The sequence below is a fragment of the Phocoena sinus genome, chromosome 1 (assembly GCF_008692025.1).
Source record: "Phocoena sinus isolate mPhoSin1 chromosome 1, mPhoSin1.pri, whole genome shotgun sequence".
In the NCBI taxonomy this organism is placed as follows: domain Eukaryota; kingdom Metazoa; phylum Chordata; class Mammalia; order Artiodactyla; family Phocoenidae; genus Phocoena; species Phocoena sinus.
The window spans coordinates 21,554,934-21,571,340 of NC_045763.1; the positions used below are offsets into that span (position 1 = coordinate 21,554,934).

The 16,407-nt window shown below is 43.3% G+C and overlaps 1 protein-coding gene across 4 annotated transcripts in view; it reads right to left on the bottom strand.

The window, feature by feature from the left end:
- The window catches only part of WASF2 (WASP family member 2), a 71,706-nt gene that overhangs the window by 7,826 nt on the left and 47,473 nt on the right, over positions 1–16,407 (bottom strand). For 3 of the 4 annotated variants that reach the window (XM_032607237.1, XM_032607240.1, XM_032607238.1), the window contains 5 exons: positions 12,874–13,046; positions 6,016–6,150; positions 5,335–5,488; positions 3,108–3,225; positions 1,955–2,085 (listed from right to left, as the gene is read on the bottom strand). In XM_032607237.1, the coding sequence (XP_032463128.1) occupies positions 1,955–2,085; positions 3,108–3,225; positions 5,335–5,488; positions 6,016–6,150; positions 12,874–13,003 (668 nt within the window). In that variant the 5' untranslated portion in view covers positions 13,004–13,046. Of the gene's footprint in view, positions 1–1,954; positions 2,086–3,107; positions 3,226–5,334; positions 5,489–6,015; positions 6,151–12,873; positions 13,047–14,183; positions 15,903–16,407 lie in introns of those variants that run through there. The other variant, XM_032607239.1, reaches the window with a different exon arrangement.

The window sequence follows — 16,407 nt, forward strand, 5'->3', positions numbered from 1 at the left end:
AGTGTGTATATGTCCATCCCAATCTCCCAATTTATCCCTACCCTCTCCCAGATATTTCTGTTGGATTGTCTGTAGAAATGGGACTGAACCCAGATTATCAAAACCATGCTGTTCCTTTCCCAATGATGGCCTTGTCAAACCCAGCAGTTCTTTGAAATTCTCTCCCACATGTTAGGAGCAGCCCAGACCCAAATCCCAAAGTCTGTCTTCCAGCAAAGGGCAAAGCCAAGCCCCAAGGCTAGTGAGCTGCAAGCACGTGACTGGCACACAGCCTGGTTTTGAGGTCGGCAAGCCTCTGGAGCGCTCAAAGGCCAAGGAGGCATCTGATTGCAAAACCAAGCTGAGGACAAATGCAAGTTGCTGTGTGGTAGTTAGACATGGTCTCTTATCTAACAAAAGGAGCTGCTGATTAAAGTGGGGTGCTAGGGCTTGCCTCACGAAAACCTGTCCCTCATAGCACTGGGCCTTGGGTGAATTTGCTCTGGGTGAACAGCAACAAACTTCTAAACAAGCACGAACATACCAAGCAGCAGCTAACAAAATGTGGCCTGTTCTGCTCCACCTCCCGCTTCTTTCCACCATTGTTGGATTATAAGGAACTCATCTAAAGCAGACCCCAGGGAGAACAGAGTTGGAGGGAACTAACTGAGTCAAATGATGCTCTGATGTGGAAAATCCCCAAGGCCTGAAGCCCTATAGACTTGGCATATCTCTTTACAGGCTCACCAACAAGCATGTCCAGGTAGAGCAGCCATGAAGCCTGATCCAAAGTCCTAATTTTCACCACCTCAATACACACACACACACACACACACACACACACACACACACACACACAGAGTTGGTCGGCATCCCGAACATGCTTCTACCCTGAGAGTCACTGAACCTTCATACAACAAGGGCCTGTCTGAACAGGAGGGACCACGGAACAAAATGGCCCCTTTTTATTGGGAGGTGAAGATAATGGAGGTACCCTCAGGGCTGATTCCCCTGTAGAAAGAAAGACTCATTTTTCCTCTCACCATCCTCATCACTCTTTAAAACAAACCTCTTAATCTAGGAAGAACAAGTGTCAGAAGTGTCAAGATTTCTAAAAGTCAAGATTTTCATGGTAGAATTATTCCTAAAAGCAAGAACAACTCAACTCTTTCCTTTTATCATACCTAGACACCCGGCATGGGCTGGCATGGTTCTCTGACAGCCAGGATGCAAGGTATTTAGGGGAAAAACCAGGGCGACATTTATGCCAAGCAATTGTGGTGACTTGGCTTTGAATGTCACACAGGTCGGACACCAGGATAAGCATCAAACCAAGCTTTAAAACCATTTTTTTCCTTTTAAACCTCTAGTGTGATTTGGTGTTGGGAAATGGGGTCAGACTGACATCTACCATTTCTTCACGGAAATATATAGCCTCAATATTGGCCGCACGACCTTTCCCACACTGTCTCTGAGGTCTGCTTTCAGTCCCTTGGCCAGCCTCTCTCCCAAGACTGACAAAGGCTGGCTGAAAAGTTGCTTTGGTGATGTGCACAAATTCTCTACCTGGCCCTCCCTACTCCCATGAAATGCCAGCTCTTTAGCCACAACCTTCAAATCAATGCTCTGGAGGCAAAGGCCTCCCAAAGCCACTTTTCTCCCTTTCTAGTCTTTCCTTTGAGTCCCTCAGACATACCAGTGTCTGGCAGAGCAAGGGCACTAGAAGCCATAGGCTTTATTTTCCAGACCACTCTCGTCACCTCATTTAAACTGCCAAGTCTCTTGATTTTTTTAGCAAATTTTAATCACCAGATGGAGGCACTTTAAAGTAGCTGATTAACAGTGGTATTGATTTAAGCCACATAGCAAGACTTCAGGGGGTATGAAAGGTGTCACACCAGAGCTGTCAGACTGTTGCCCCCAGGTGCCCAGCCCCTTCAAAGAATGCTACCAAGAGGAGAGAAGCATCACCTACCCAGAAGGCCCCAGCTTTTCTTTGGATTCTACAAATTCCTGACCCATCTTCATTTTCTCCCACTCTTCCTTGCGTGTCTTGATTTTACGTGGGTTTACATTTCCTCGATTTGGATTATCCTTCTTCTCTTTCTACAATGAAAAGAAACAGAAAAGCCTTAATAAACATTTCCCAAAGTTCTTCATTAAAATTCCACCCAGCTTCATGGATATATACCCAAGAGAAGATTTGCCTAGACAACATACAGTAACTATAGAATTTACAGAATTGCTGGGTTTAGAGTGACCTAGAGGTCATCTAATCCAAACCACCTCCTGGGCTCAAACACATTTCCTCAATCCCATACTCAAACACCTCTACCCACTACCTCTTTGGGTAATTCATTCATGTTTTTCAGCAGCTCTAATTGTTAGGAAGTTAGTAAATAGCTATTTATTATTTGTTATGCCACAAAGGTCAGTCAAGAGAGAAGAGAAATAATGATAGCGGTAGATATCTGGGACAGATATAAGGAAATAGTTAAAAAGCAAACCAAAACAACCAATGAAGAATTCTTCAGCCTGTGCAGCTGCACTAGCCCCTGGCGCTCTCTTGGGCCTCCCGGCAGCCATGCTAATGGGATTGTGAGGTTGCAACTGGTAGGTCGTATGCTTACACACATCACTGGCAGCCTAAGGGGAGGGGAGCATCTACCAAAACCAGGCCTATGCCCCCCCCACTGCCTCACCCAACCAGTAGTCAAGGTGTTAAGCCGCTCCTGTTGCAAATCAAACACTGTAGAGCCTTGTGCTGATCTCTGAGAAATGAGCTGCAAAACTGGCAGGGAAGGGAACTAGCCTAGCTTGAGTGTCCAGCAGAGTCAGGTGCAAATTGCAAGAGAAATAAATGGTGACTAGAAAAGTCAATTTCTAAAACTCAGCCTGAATATACTCAATTGTTAATAGCACCGGGAGGAACAAACACATTTTTGGTGTGATTTATACTTTCATCTTGGTTGTGCTTGGAGTGGACACATTTTTTTTTAAGAGTCTCACCTGACATCCACGCAAGCAGCCACTCAGAATGATTACTTAACATAAGACTGGCTTCCTTTTTATCCCCCCTCCACAGTCGTGCCTACTGATGTGTAGAACAGAGGCCCCTTTCCCCTCACCCTATGCTTTCTCTTCTCTTTCATGATATCCTTGGTGTCCTGCAGCATCTTCTCCTTCCAAAGATCAAAGAAGTACGAAGGGTCTGTGTAGAATTTGAGTGCCTCTTTCCCATCGTCCCTTGGACAGAAATGAAGACAAGTAGCTGTGAGTAGACAGATGAGCTCCCAACCAAATCCAATATTCCAAACACCTACCAGTTAGCAGTTTTTACACTGAGGAATCAAGAAGTCATTCAAATCGACTGCATATTTCCTCTCCCATACCAGCGTTCCAAAGCCCCTGAATGGCATGGCACCTCTTTACTTATCTGGCTTTTTAAGAACCTTGGCCTTACTTTCAATTCCTGGTAGAGGAATTTGCATGGTCAGGGCAAGAATGGGCTATAGCAGCAGGGATCCTGATTATGGCTAATGATCTCCATGGCCGCAGACATCTCCCTGAGGACATTCTGATATCTTGGCACATTAGATGGGATTTCTGTCACTGGTTTCCCTACCACCATCAATTGCCCAGGTCTCTCTAGGAAGCATTAGTGGCTTTCTATCCACCCAAAACCTGTGCACACATGTGCAGGTTCACATGTGTACATATGTATGCACATACACACATGAATGTGTATATGTGTGCAGCTGTTATTCTGTAAATACAGACAACCACAGCATTCCACCTACTTGCTCCCTTCCGGAAGAGCTCAGCATCCACCCCCACCCCCCAGCCACAAGGGGGCCCCAGTGAGAAAAGATGGCCACCTGTTTTATGACCACAAGATTTCATTACCATCTCTTAGTGGCTGTGAAAGAGGTACAGAGTGAGCTACTGAGTGTCGATGTAGAGGCATCTACCAGACTCAATGACCCTGGTTGGAATCCTGCACTTTGGCATGGCTGAGTCTCTCCCATTCTCCAGAAAGCATGCACTTAGGGGTGGATATTTATTTTAACACTACTCTGAACTAAAAAGAACTGGAAAGGTAATTCTTTCCTAACTTCCAAGCCTATCACAACACACAGAAACCATTTCCTAATCATGCACTAATGATTTTTATATTAAATCTTGTTCTGAGTTAGCCACACCACCACTCTTTTCTGTTAGGCTAAATCCAGAAAACTGAGAGGAGAATGTTATAAAGGAAAATACCCTACATTAACTGAAAAATAAACTTGTCTTACCATAGTCCCTTCAATATTATCAGGTGTGTAGTCTTTTCCTGCCCTACAACTCCTCTGCTCAGATCCAACTAGGCTAAATGATGCAGGCTAGAGAGTCAAATCTACGCCCTGCTATGTTAGCTGGCCCCTTTGAGAGCCAAGGGGCAAACATCATTTCACACAGTAATAATAATAGGATAGATGCCATGTACTTCCTCTGTATCTGTGTGAGAAGCGACCATGCTCCTATCCTGGCTCTGTGGATCAGGTGGGCGTCCTTGAATTTCACACACATATTCTACTTTGCAGTACACCCATGTCTCACAGAAGACATCTGCCTCCAGCTATCTGTAATTACTTTTACCTGTTCCAAAGATATTTATGGATGCGAGCAAGATAAATATTCGCTTTCTGCCCCCGCTTGGAAATTTTTTGCACGATAACACTAGAGACTACTAGAGGGGAGGGGCTTTAAGTTGTCTATAAGACTACCTTTTTCAAGTCCAGCCACAGCACTGTAGGTCCTTTCAGAGGGGAATGATGAAAGGATGTTCAAAACGAAGTGAACGACACTCATTTGGAAGAATGCCAATTACTCCTTAAGCTCTGGAAGGACCCTCAGGGCCCAGAGCAGCCAGTCCACAAGGCTGGCCCCACTAACACGCCCAAACATCTGGTAATCTAGTGGTTTCAGAGTAAGTGGGAGCCTTGCTAGAATGTCGCCCCTGGGATGCATGCTATAGGACTGCCTTGTAACAAAGTCCTTTTGGTTCTATAATAACTAAATTCCTTGGATGGGATCCAAGATGGACCTGGCTTGTACGAAAGTAAACTCTGCAGCATGCAATGCTATAGCAAACTTTCAATATATATTATATTCACTATGAGTTTAAGAAACCAAACAATAATAAGTGGCAACTGTTTATATGGTAAACGTTAGCTTCTGCTGCCACAAGCAACTCTGGGGTAGTAGTATGCTTTTTGATACAATCCTCTGATGTAAACAACATCTTTAAATAAAAAGGCAATCTAGTGTTGTTAACCACAGGCTGAAAAAGGTAGAAGCTAGCCAGGTTACCTGTAAGGGGTCAGATTGTTGAGAGGTGGAGGAGTATCACAGGTGTTGTATGTTTCCAAGACAGGTATGGGGAGAGAGTTTCTGTCAAAAAGCTTCTGGTCTTGAACAGTAGAGCTTCTGAAGGCCTTTCGGGTGTTGATTCCTTGTAGTGACACTGAAAGAAGATGGAAGGCATTAGAAAATGGATGACAGGCTATTTGAGCAAACACTGAGTCACACCAGTCGGAGAGGCCTCAGCTGCTGCATTTCTTGGCTGCGGCTGTCTGCAGCCAGGTTTTTTTTTTTTTCCTCCCCCTCTGGGGAAGCCCCACAAGGCTGTCAGCAGCCCAGCCATTTCATGACTGAACAAAATGAGGCAACACAAAGGTTTACTATGTGGCCAGATCTAGCAGGCCCCTCCTTAGGAGGAATGAATCTTCCAAGTACTTTTATGGTAGCAAAATATGATTGGGGGGAAGGGGAATTTGAGAAAGAGGGGATTGGGGGAACGGGAGAAAGGGAGTGTGTGGAGGTGTGGTACAGATTAAAAGGTTTCTTTACATCACCCAGGCTTGTGTCGTTTCAAAGCAGAACTCCATAGGTCTCTGTGATTTCTCCCCTCACTTTTTTATAAATCAGGAAAAAAAAAATCCTAAGCAACTGCTCAGCAGAGCCCGCAAATGCTGAGCTCAGCTTCCTTACCTTCTTCTTCCTTGGGATCCAGCTGAGTGACTTTAACTTGTAGGCGGTCGACCCTCTCAGCAAGGGAGCTTACTCGAGAGGCAAAAGTATTTGCCTGAGTGAAGAGCTCTCCAAAAATGTCCTCGGCATATTTACCTGAGAGAGCAAAGAAACCAAGTCACTAGTGCCTAAAAGTGACATACATGGTCAGAAAAACTGGCTACTAAAGACTATATTTCCCACCTCTCAAACACACCCACCCACCCCTCTAAGATGGTTCAGGCTACGTGCAGAGCTTGCTCCTGGAGACAGAGACATACCCTCCAGAGCCTGGGCAGCCTGCACGTGCTCTATAACTAAGAGTCTTCTTGGCAAAATAAACTGACATGAAACTCAAAACAGGATGAATAAAATCAAAAGGTGTTATCCAAAAAACTAATCCTAGAAGAGCGGAGAGAATGTCTATACATTTGCCTATAGCCCTTAGCCCTTTGCTGCTCTGTAAAAGCACCTTGTAAAAGTGCTTCTGGAAAACAGATTGGGAGTTAGAAGGACCTTCTATGTGTTTACAGTTAACATGAAAAATAAGAAATCACATCCTCAGTGGAGCCCCAAAAGTACGCTGAACAACCATGATGAGATGTGGTATCTTTGAGGGGCCCTGAACTTACTAACAACTCATAATAGAGACATAACTTCTTCTAAGAGGTGAAAAGGTTATTTTATGTTTTATGACCTACAACTTTGAAAGTCTTTGCTTTAGGTTATAATCCTTCAAATCTACATCTCAGGGAACAAGTAGAAAGCTGAAACATTCAAGCTCTCCCTGAAAAACAACATACCAGTGGTCTCATTCCACAATGTCTTGTTTTTTAGAAAAAGAAAAGAGTTCCGTACTTTCAACCCTGGAATGCAAGGAGAATTTGCAGCCAAAGAAACATAAAAGCAATCTGACACTACCTCCATATTGTCATTCCAAGCCACAAAGCACATTCTTGCTAGAATGGAAAGTGGTGCATACGAATAAATACACCATCCGAGTTTGTTACTTGCAAGGTGAAGGCAGGCATAAGTTACTGTGCCCAACCAAAAGATCATTTCCTTGAGAACTATTTAGAGTAGGCTCTTACTTTAGTTTCTAAACTACATTTATTCTTAGTCCATACTTGAGGGGAAAAAATTAGATCAAAAGGCCAAAACTGCACCTTCAGGGTGAAATGCAGCTCACTCAATGTAACCTGGAAGGTAAGGATAAGACCAATCAACAGCATATTTTGAATTGCTGGTAAATTTAGTCAATAAAGAGTTTCTAATCAAGGAAGAAGCAAGTCTTTGCATACTGAATGGTTTTGTGATCTAAACAACCATGGGAAGCTCCTGAGCTCAAAGGACTGAAATTGGCTAACAAGCTGCACTTCTACAGGGCAGGTTGAGAATCCAATCTGATCCCTGATAATATGGCTAAGTCGTATAAGAACCATACTGTACTGACTCACAGATATAGAGAACAAACTAGGGGTTACCAGTGGGGAGAGGGAAGGGGGGAGGGGGGCAAGACAGGGTAGGGGATTAAGAGGTACAAACTACTGTGTATAAAATAAACAGGCTACAAGGATATATTGTACAGCATAGAGAATACAGCCAATATTTTATAATAACTATAAATGGAGAATAACCTTTAAAAATTCTGAACCACTACGTTGTACACCTGACACTTACATAATATTGTAAATCAACCATATCTCAAAAAAAAACCCCAAAACCAAAAACCATACTGTATCATGCTTGCCTAGGTAACGAATAACTGTGATCAGAAGACTATATAACAGAGAAACAGAAACACACATTAAGCATGGAAAATAAACCAGGCTCAAAAATATGTTAACCATCCAGCTGTTCTGGAGGAAAAGAAAACCCCAAGTCAATTTACCCTTAGGTCACCGTGAGAGTACGCAGGATTTCCTGCTCCTCAGTGAAGGGGGCAGTGATAGTGGGAGTAGAAATCAGTGTGGCACAATGGTTTAAGATGAAATCATACAAAGAACCCCACCATATAAAAATGGTAACATTGAGAATGCTATTTGAAGGGGGAGTGAGGTGGAGTGAAGGCTTCCCCACTGTCACGTTACGTCATGTCAGGCCCTAGGTATACTTAGAACCGCAAGATGATACATGGAAGAAGCAGTAGACTTCAAACCAGAAAGTCTGAATTTAAGTCGCAGTTCTTTCTACCTACACCTGTGTACTTTTCAGCAAGTCAAATTCTCCCAGCCTCAGTTTCCTCATCTACGAAATGGGGACAACTATATCTATCTCACCAAGTTGTCACAGGATTAAACGAGCCAAAAATGTAAACTCTTTTTCTAAATTAATTTATTTATTTTTGGCTGTGTTGGGTCTTCGTTGCTGCATGCAGGTTTTCTCTAGTTGCGGCAAGTGGGGGCTATTCTTCGTTGCAGTGCAGTGCACGGGCCTCTACATTGTGGTGGATTCTCTTGTTGCAGAGCACAGGCTCCAGGCACACAGGCTTCAGTAGTTGTGGCTCGTGGGTTCTATAGTGCAGGCTCAGTAGTTGTGGTGCACAGGCTTAGTTGCTCCGTGGCATGTGGGATCATCCTGGACCGGGGCTCGAACCTGTGTCCCCTGCATTGGCAGACGGATTCTTAACCACTGCGCCACCAGGGAAGTCCCTGTAAATTGTTATAATGAGACTCCTCCTTATATTGCTCAACCATATCAGATGACTTTTTTTTTTTTTTGGCCGCGTTGGGTCTTCATTTGCTGCACGCGGGCTTTCTCTAGTTGCAGTGAGCAGGCGGGCTACTCTTCGTTGCAGTGCACGGGCTTCTCATTGTAGTGGCTTCTCTTGTTGCAGAGCACGGGCTCTAGGCATGCGGGCTTCAGTAGCTGTGGCACACGGGCTCAGTAGTTGTGGCTTGCAGTCTCTAGAGTGCAGGCTCAGTAGTTGTGGTGCACGGGCTCAGCTGCTCTGTGGAATGTGGGATCTTCCCGGACCAGGGATTGAACCCACATTCCCTGCATTGGCAGGTGATAATTTCACTTATTAATTAATTAATAATTTCACTTATTCAGATTACCAAGATAGATCCACTACCACATCAGGACATTCATAATAGACATCTACCCCATTTTGCAAGATTCCAGAAGCAGTCTTCAACTTTTTTTTTTTCTCTTAGCAGTACAGTTTTTCAAATGAAATCTTATGTGGAAATGGAACAAGTAAAACTGATTTTTCAAAATATGAAGCTGCTCGTTTGAATTTGAGTGGGAGTCTTGGAGCCCCCCAATGGCATAGACCCACTGTACTCAGAAAACCCAATATCATATCTTTTTAAATTTTTATTTATTTATTTTATTTGGCTGCGCTGGGTCTTGTGGCATGTGGGATCTTTTTTTAGTTGTGGCATGTGGAATCTTTAGTTGCAACATGTGGGATCTAGTTCCCTGACCAGGGATAGAACCTGGGCCCCCTGCCCTGGGAGTGTGGAGTCTTAGCCACTGGACCACCAGGGAAGTCCCATAACAAATCTTAATGACCCAAGAAGGGGTCCCCTTTTCCTAGGTGGTCAGAATACTGATTCAGAAGTGCTGGCTGGCTGGCTGTGCCCACATTTCCTAAGATACGGCAACCTAATATGTGAAATGCCAATCTCACTGCACTGAGGGAAAATGAGAATCCTGGATATGCTATCAGGGAGCAATTCATGGCTGTGAAATCTTAGTTTTGTGCTTTATTCATTCCATAATCAGACTTTCCCTACTAGACCAAGCACTTCCAGCTAGAATATAATACATGAGGCCAAGGTCATGAGCCTGAAGCACATATGAGCCCATTCCTGCACCCCTCTCTGCTAGATGAAATCCTAGTCATCTTTCAAGGCTCGATTCAAATGTAACCTCTTCTGTGAAGCTTTCCTTGACTCTCCCTATTCCCGTTATGTTCCCATTCCCCATAGGAAATATTCCTTCCTTCCCTGTATTCTCTGTGCACCAACAGCATGGAAGCATGGAAAGAGTACATGCATGAATCATTCAAAAAGTATTTACTGAGCTCCTACTGGGTGCCAGGTACTATACAAGATAGACACTGGGGTTCAAGGACAAACAACACATGATTTCTGCCTCCAAAGAACTTTCAATTTAATATAGGAGATAAATTTCAATATAATGTGGCGGGTAATAATACAGGCATGTAATAGGATCTCAGAGGGGTACTCAGTCCAACCTGGAGGAGGAGATCCCTGAGCTGGGTGGGCCTTGAAGATCAGCTACAAGGATGGCAAGGGCTCTCCAGGCAGTGGGAACAACGAAGCCACCACGTCGAAGTACGAGAGAATATGGTCTGTCTCAGAAGCTATAAGTAGTTGGTAATTCAGTTTTTCTTCCTTCTTTTTTTCCCCTTTTTAATTTTAAAAGAATCCCTTAAAAAGACTGTAAAATGGGAGAAGACAGATTACAGAAAATGAGGTTGAAAAGAAAGGCAGGTCTTAAAGTCTTGAATGCCAGGCCAAGGAACTTAAATAATTCCATAGTGAGGAAGAGCAGAGATAAATACATAGCTAACATTTATACCCTTATTTTAAAAATACTTTTTAAACTGCAAAAGTTAACACAGACTTAACTTTTAAAAATTCAAACAACTCAGAATTATAAAAGTAAGATTTTAGTTTTGGGCAGACCACTCTGGCAAGAGTATAGGTTTAAGATTTATAAGATTTTATACAATTTTTAGGTTTATAGATTTAAGGCTGCTGATCAGAGAAAGGGAGGCCAGAGGGAGGCTAGGACAACAGTTTAGGTGAGAGTTAAAATCGGTCTAAACCAGGGCAGTGTTGGTAGAGACAGAGAGACAGGAGACAGAACTGAGAAATTCCTAGGAAGTCTGAATTTGCCTCTGACTGCTGTGTCTGCAGGCAAGTTACTTTACTTTTCTGAGCCTTCATTTCTTCATCTGAAAAATGGCAATGCCAACATCTAACGTCATAGGATTATTAAAAGGATTAAACGAGATAATCTATGTGAAGATCCTATTAAAACCCGGCTTAAAGTAGGCAATCAACAAACGTGAGTTCCCTTCTCATCCTCTCCCCATTCTCCCCTTAAGAATTATTTATTTCTTTCTCCTCTGGTAGAGTATGAGCTCCTGGAAGGCAGAGACCATTTCTTACTATTGCTGTATCCTCTCAGCATCTGGCACATAAAATATGTTCAATACATGTTTACTGGATGAATAAAGGGTCAGCTAGCTCTACAACCTGAGGAAATCTTGTTTCCACAGGCACAAGCCAACCCTGGCCCTCAGATCAACTTCCTCAAGATAGGAATGCTCTGATCACAAGTGGGAGAGTGAGCAATGGCATCCAGCAACACTACCCTGGAAAAACACCTGAGAGAGAGCATAACTCCTGCTGAGTGAGAATAAGAAGTTATCATTAGCTAGATGTCCTTTGTCCTATAGAGAAGGAACCAGTGTGTGACTGACTTCCACCCATTTGGCTTTCTCAGGGTGACAGAAGCAGAAATGATGCTCTTAAGAAGCAGTGAGGCTCTCTGCAGCCTTCACGTGCTTCCTTGTCAGCCATACTGCTGTTGCACTGCTGTCAATGTTCCTTTGTGTAAGACAGACACTGGCGGGGTTTCATTTCTTTCTTGATGCCCCATCCAGGTTTCCCTAAGCCCTGGATCAACTGAGATGGCCTCTGAGCTAGGTGATGGGTTAGGAATCTCAGACCCCATACATCATATGGTCATAGATCTCTGTCTCCTCAGGCACCTATTTTCAAGGCAGGGCCTATTACTATCTGAGGGGGGATGCAGGCTTTCTTGATATTCCACTGTTTTCACTAAGGGCAGTGATGCGATAGGAGAGGTGAATGTCTGAAATAATTCACACCAAGATGCTTTTGCTAAGGAAGATCACTAAAATGGCATTTTGACAGAGGTTCTTATGGGAGCTAGAATGGCACTAGACAAATGCAGAGCCTATCCAAGCATCTGCCCTTCCCATATCTCGGCTCCAAGCAAACAAAGTCAACTTAATTCAGAAAGAAATCCAAACCCATGCATGTACCCCACCCAAGGCAGTCTTATTCATTCTTATCAATTAAAAAAAAAAAAAATTACAGTTGAGCTGGCTTTCCCTCAGCTCCAAAACAGACTGGGTTAACCCCCATCTTCCTCCTAGAGAAGAATGGCTCCAGCTCCAATTTGTGTCACTGTGTTCACACAGCTTGCAAAACTCCCAATACCCCCCAGAGACTACAGAAGTAATTTGTACCCTGAACTTGGACCTGGGGGCTTGCAGCACAATAAAATGTGTACCAAGGCAGACAAGTCAGCCAGAATCTCTCTGAATGCATGTTTGCTTTACTTCTCTTTGGGAAGAAAAGGGTGGGGGGGGGGGGGGGGTTGTTGTGTAGATAAAGACTATTGGCACATTTGAGGCTTCAACAAAGTCAGGCTACATCGAATAGCTTTGTGCAATTACAGGCACATTCCCCAACCCAAGATACTGCTCTGTGAACCTCCCACTTTACACACAGAGAATTCTGCTCTGTCATTCCATCTGCAGTTTCTGCTGCAGCCCTTCCTGCCACCCTTCCCACAGATTTCTTTTGAAGCAGGTGGAGGGGGAGGGGGAGGGAACCTAGAGGGTGGTGGTATATGAAGAAAGGATTGAGGGGAAGAATCTGTACCAAAAAGGAGCCTCTCTTTGGGGAGGAGGTGGGAGTGGGATAAATTTTCGCACTACCTAGGGAAGGCAGATGGGGGAGAAATAGGAACACGGAGGAGAAGGAAACAAAATAAAGAGCACCAACGACCCCTGAGGGCAAAGCACAGGCTCTCTGCGGCACTCACTCAGGCTGCCCAGCTGTCGGATGACATTTGCCAGGGTGATGTTGGTCATGCATTCCAGCTCGCTTCTAACGCTAGGCAACGTCTGACGGCACAGGTGCCTTGGCTCGATGTTCCTCGTTACTAACGGCATGGTGGACCTGCTTCAGGCAACGTTCTGAATGATGAAAAACAACCTAAAAAAGAAATAACAGGAAAAGTATTACTCAACCACAAATTCCAGGCACACCAGGGCTGTGAGTCTTTTTTCCTTTTGTTTTGCTCTGATCTGAACAGCTTTAAAAATCTTCTATCTTTTTTCTGTTTTAAGCCCTCCCTACCCCTACCACCCCTTTTAAAGGTTTGCCATTAGAGGCTTGCTGGATAAGTTTAGAAATTCTGAACTGGTGACTGCTGACTGAGGGTACACAGGCAGCATAAAAACCTAAAAACCTTAAAATAACAACTATGCTCCAACTAACAAGAGTCTCCAGAGGCAGGGACGCATGGTAAGAAAACAGCCCATTCAGCAAGTCCTGGATGGTACAGATCTTAACCTTGGGGGGTCCACAACCAGAACAGATCAGATTCCAGATAATCAATTTTAAGAATCAAAAAAGAGCTTTTATCATCTGACAGTCTCCACAATGAAATTAAGTTGCCAATAGTGATTCTACTGATCTGCAACAGGATATAACTTCTCCAGTCCTTCCCTGATGGAGGACTGTTAATGTACAGCTAAATACTGCCAGTATCTATTAATACTACCAAAGTTTAGTCTGTAAATTGACAGAATGAAAGAATATCAAGGAAAAATTTACACGTTCAATATATCAAACATGATGCCAAGCACCCTGTGCTGTAAGATTCCCTAGTCCTTTCTCTTCTACCCACAGCTCCCTTTCTCTCTCCCATCCGGTTCAACACACCTGGGCCAAAAGGCTCTTGAAACAGCAGGAAGTGGAGCAGATCCGGAAACCTTCCAGTTACTGTTTCTTATCCTGTCGGCTGAGCCCCTTTCCCTAGGAAATCCCCCAGCACTTTAGGTTCATGCTGAGCTATTGTTTTAGAGTTAGATTACCAAATTCCTAGCTTTACAAGGACAGGAGGAGGTTTTTTATCCAACAAAATGGTTATGACTACAGCCAAGGCACATCGGGCTGGAACTGTTTCCCTATCTTGTGAAACTAAAGAAATTTAAAACAGCCTAATGGTTTTTGTGCTAGGGAAAATGGCAAATTAAATGGTAAAGCATAAAGGTAACATACCCAAGTCCCCAAGGTTGCAAACTCCTCTTTAAAAAAAAAAAAACAACCCCACAGAGGTTTACTTACATCAAATCTCAAAACACCAGCTCATCACCAAAAAAGTTGACTGTGAATACGAAATGCTTAAATCAAGCTAAACATCATAGATCTTAAAAGTGAACCAACATATTGTCTGACCAAAAGAAAAAAAAAAAAGCCCTTCAGGCTCAAAGAGGGAGTAGAACCCTTTGGAACAGACTGCTCCTTGTTATGGACATTCTGATCTGCTAAGAGTAAAAATAAAACAGGAAGCCAGCAGCTTGGGAAACAAGATTTCCTGTCACCAACAGCAACAGCCTAAGAACCAAGAGAATCAGCTGTTTGCTCATAACTTAGAACCTCCCTTTAATAGTCACTGTGTGGCAGCTGTTCCTATCTTTGGGGTGCAGAGGTGTTTCCTGAATGTTTGTCTACTGTCTAAGGAAATAATTTTCATTCTGTTCCTCAGCTAAGTTCCCCTTTGACTAAACAGGTTTTCTAATCCAAACTCTGGACTTTCCCTCCCAGTCTACCTCTTCTCCTCTTTTACATAATCTAAAGGGTACTGGGTACTAACATGCAAGCTTTATTAACTCATACTGAAAAGAGAGTTTAGAACAGCAAAGGAGGCAAGGTGTTACAAATAAAAGAACCTCACAGGACTCTGCATCCTCTGGATGCCCTTAGACTCCCAAACTTCAAGCTTTTAGGAAGAACCAGAAATTCAGGGGTACAGCCAGAGATGAGTGAAAATAGCCACTATGGCTCCCTCCATTAGCAATTATTTCAGAACTTGTTCTAGCTTCTTAGAGGAGCTACAGGAGCCAGATCCCCTTGAAATTCTGCGCTGAATGGCCACTGACAGGGCATTCCAGACATTCTCTTTGGACACCTAATGGAAACTGGATTCCAGATGGCTAGGTAAATGTCAGATTAGGGGTGGAGCTGGGGAAGCCACTCTGACACCTTGGTACTTTAGCATTTATGCTTTCCCAAGTACCTTGGGTAAGTGGACACAAATGGAGTCAACTCTATGTCTTCTGGGGTGGAGGAACCAAGTTTTCAATAGCAAGATAGCTACCTCTTGCCAAAAAAAGCCAGCTCCCACAACCAGCTAGAGTACTCAGGAAATTACAATATGTCAATATCTATCAAGACAAAACAATTAGAAAAGTGAATCTGCTACTAAGAAAAAAGTAATTTTATATGTTTCAGAGCCACCAGAGAAAGACAAGATTCCCTATTATATGGAATTACCTGCATCACTGCTCATTTTTCTTTTGGATAATCAAGGTTAGTTGTATTATGCCAAAGAAGTATGGAATTACGCATGATTTGAACCACAATACTAATTTGACCAAGGAAAAAAAAACCCTCTATTCCAGTGAAGACAAACTTAGAAATGGGGCAAAGACTTCCAAGGCTCTTGACTCAACTCAGCTTCAAGTTGTGGAGTTGAGACATACTTCTCTTAGTGCCCTGAGTCTTGACACCTTACTAGCTGTGTTATCTTGGGCAATTTTCCTAGAGACATTAAATAATGTAACATGTATAAAATGTCCACTACAGGGCTAAGAAAAAAGGTAGTTATTTTTAGTTCCACGGACCTCAGGCAAATCCTCCTGTAAAATCAATTCTATTCATTGACAAATATTTTAAAACACTTTTAACAATGGACATACTATGTAGTAGAATACAATATTCACATAAATTTAAAGATGAAACCCTAGGGTCTTCCCTGGTGGCGCAGTGGTTAAGAATCTGACTGCCGATGCCGGGGACACGGGTTCAAGCCCTTGTCCGGGAAGATCCCACATGCCGTGGAGCAACTAAGCCCGTGCGCCACAACTACTGAGCCTGTGCTCTAGAGCCTCCGAGCCACAACTACTGAAGCCTGAGCACCTAGAGCCTGTGCTCTGCAACAAAAGAAGCCACCACAGTGAGAAGCCCGTGCACCGCAAGGAAGGGTAGCCCCCGCTCGCCACAACTAGAGAAAGCCCGCATGCAGCAACAAAGACCCAAAGTAGCCAAAAATAAATAAATAAAATAAATAAATTAATAATTAAATAAATAAATGTGTGTGTGTATATATATATATATATATATATATATTTTAAAATAATAATAAAGTTGAAACCCTAGACTTCAATGAAATTTGTGGAGTTTTTTTCTGGAGATTGTTCCCAGCCATGCTTCTGGACCTCTTGAAGAACATACATTCTCTCTCTTTACTCTTTTACACTGGGTTCCTCATCTGAACCACAGAACAAAG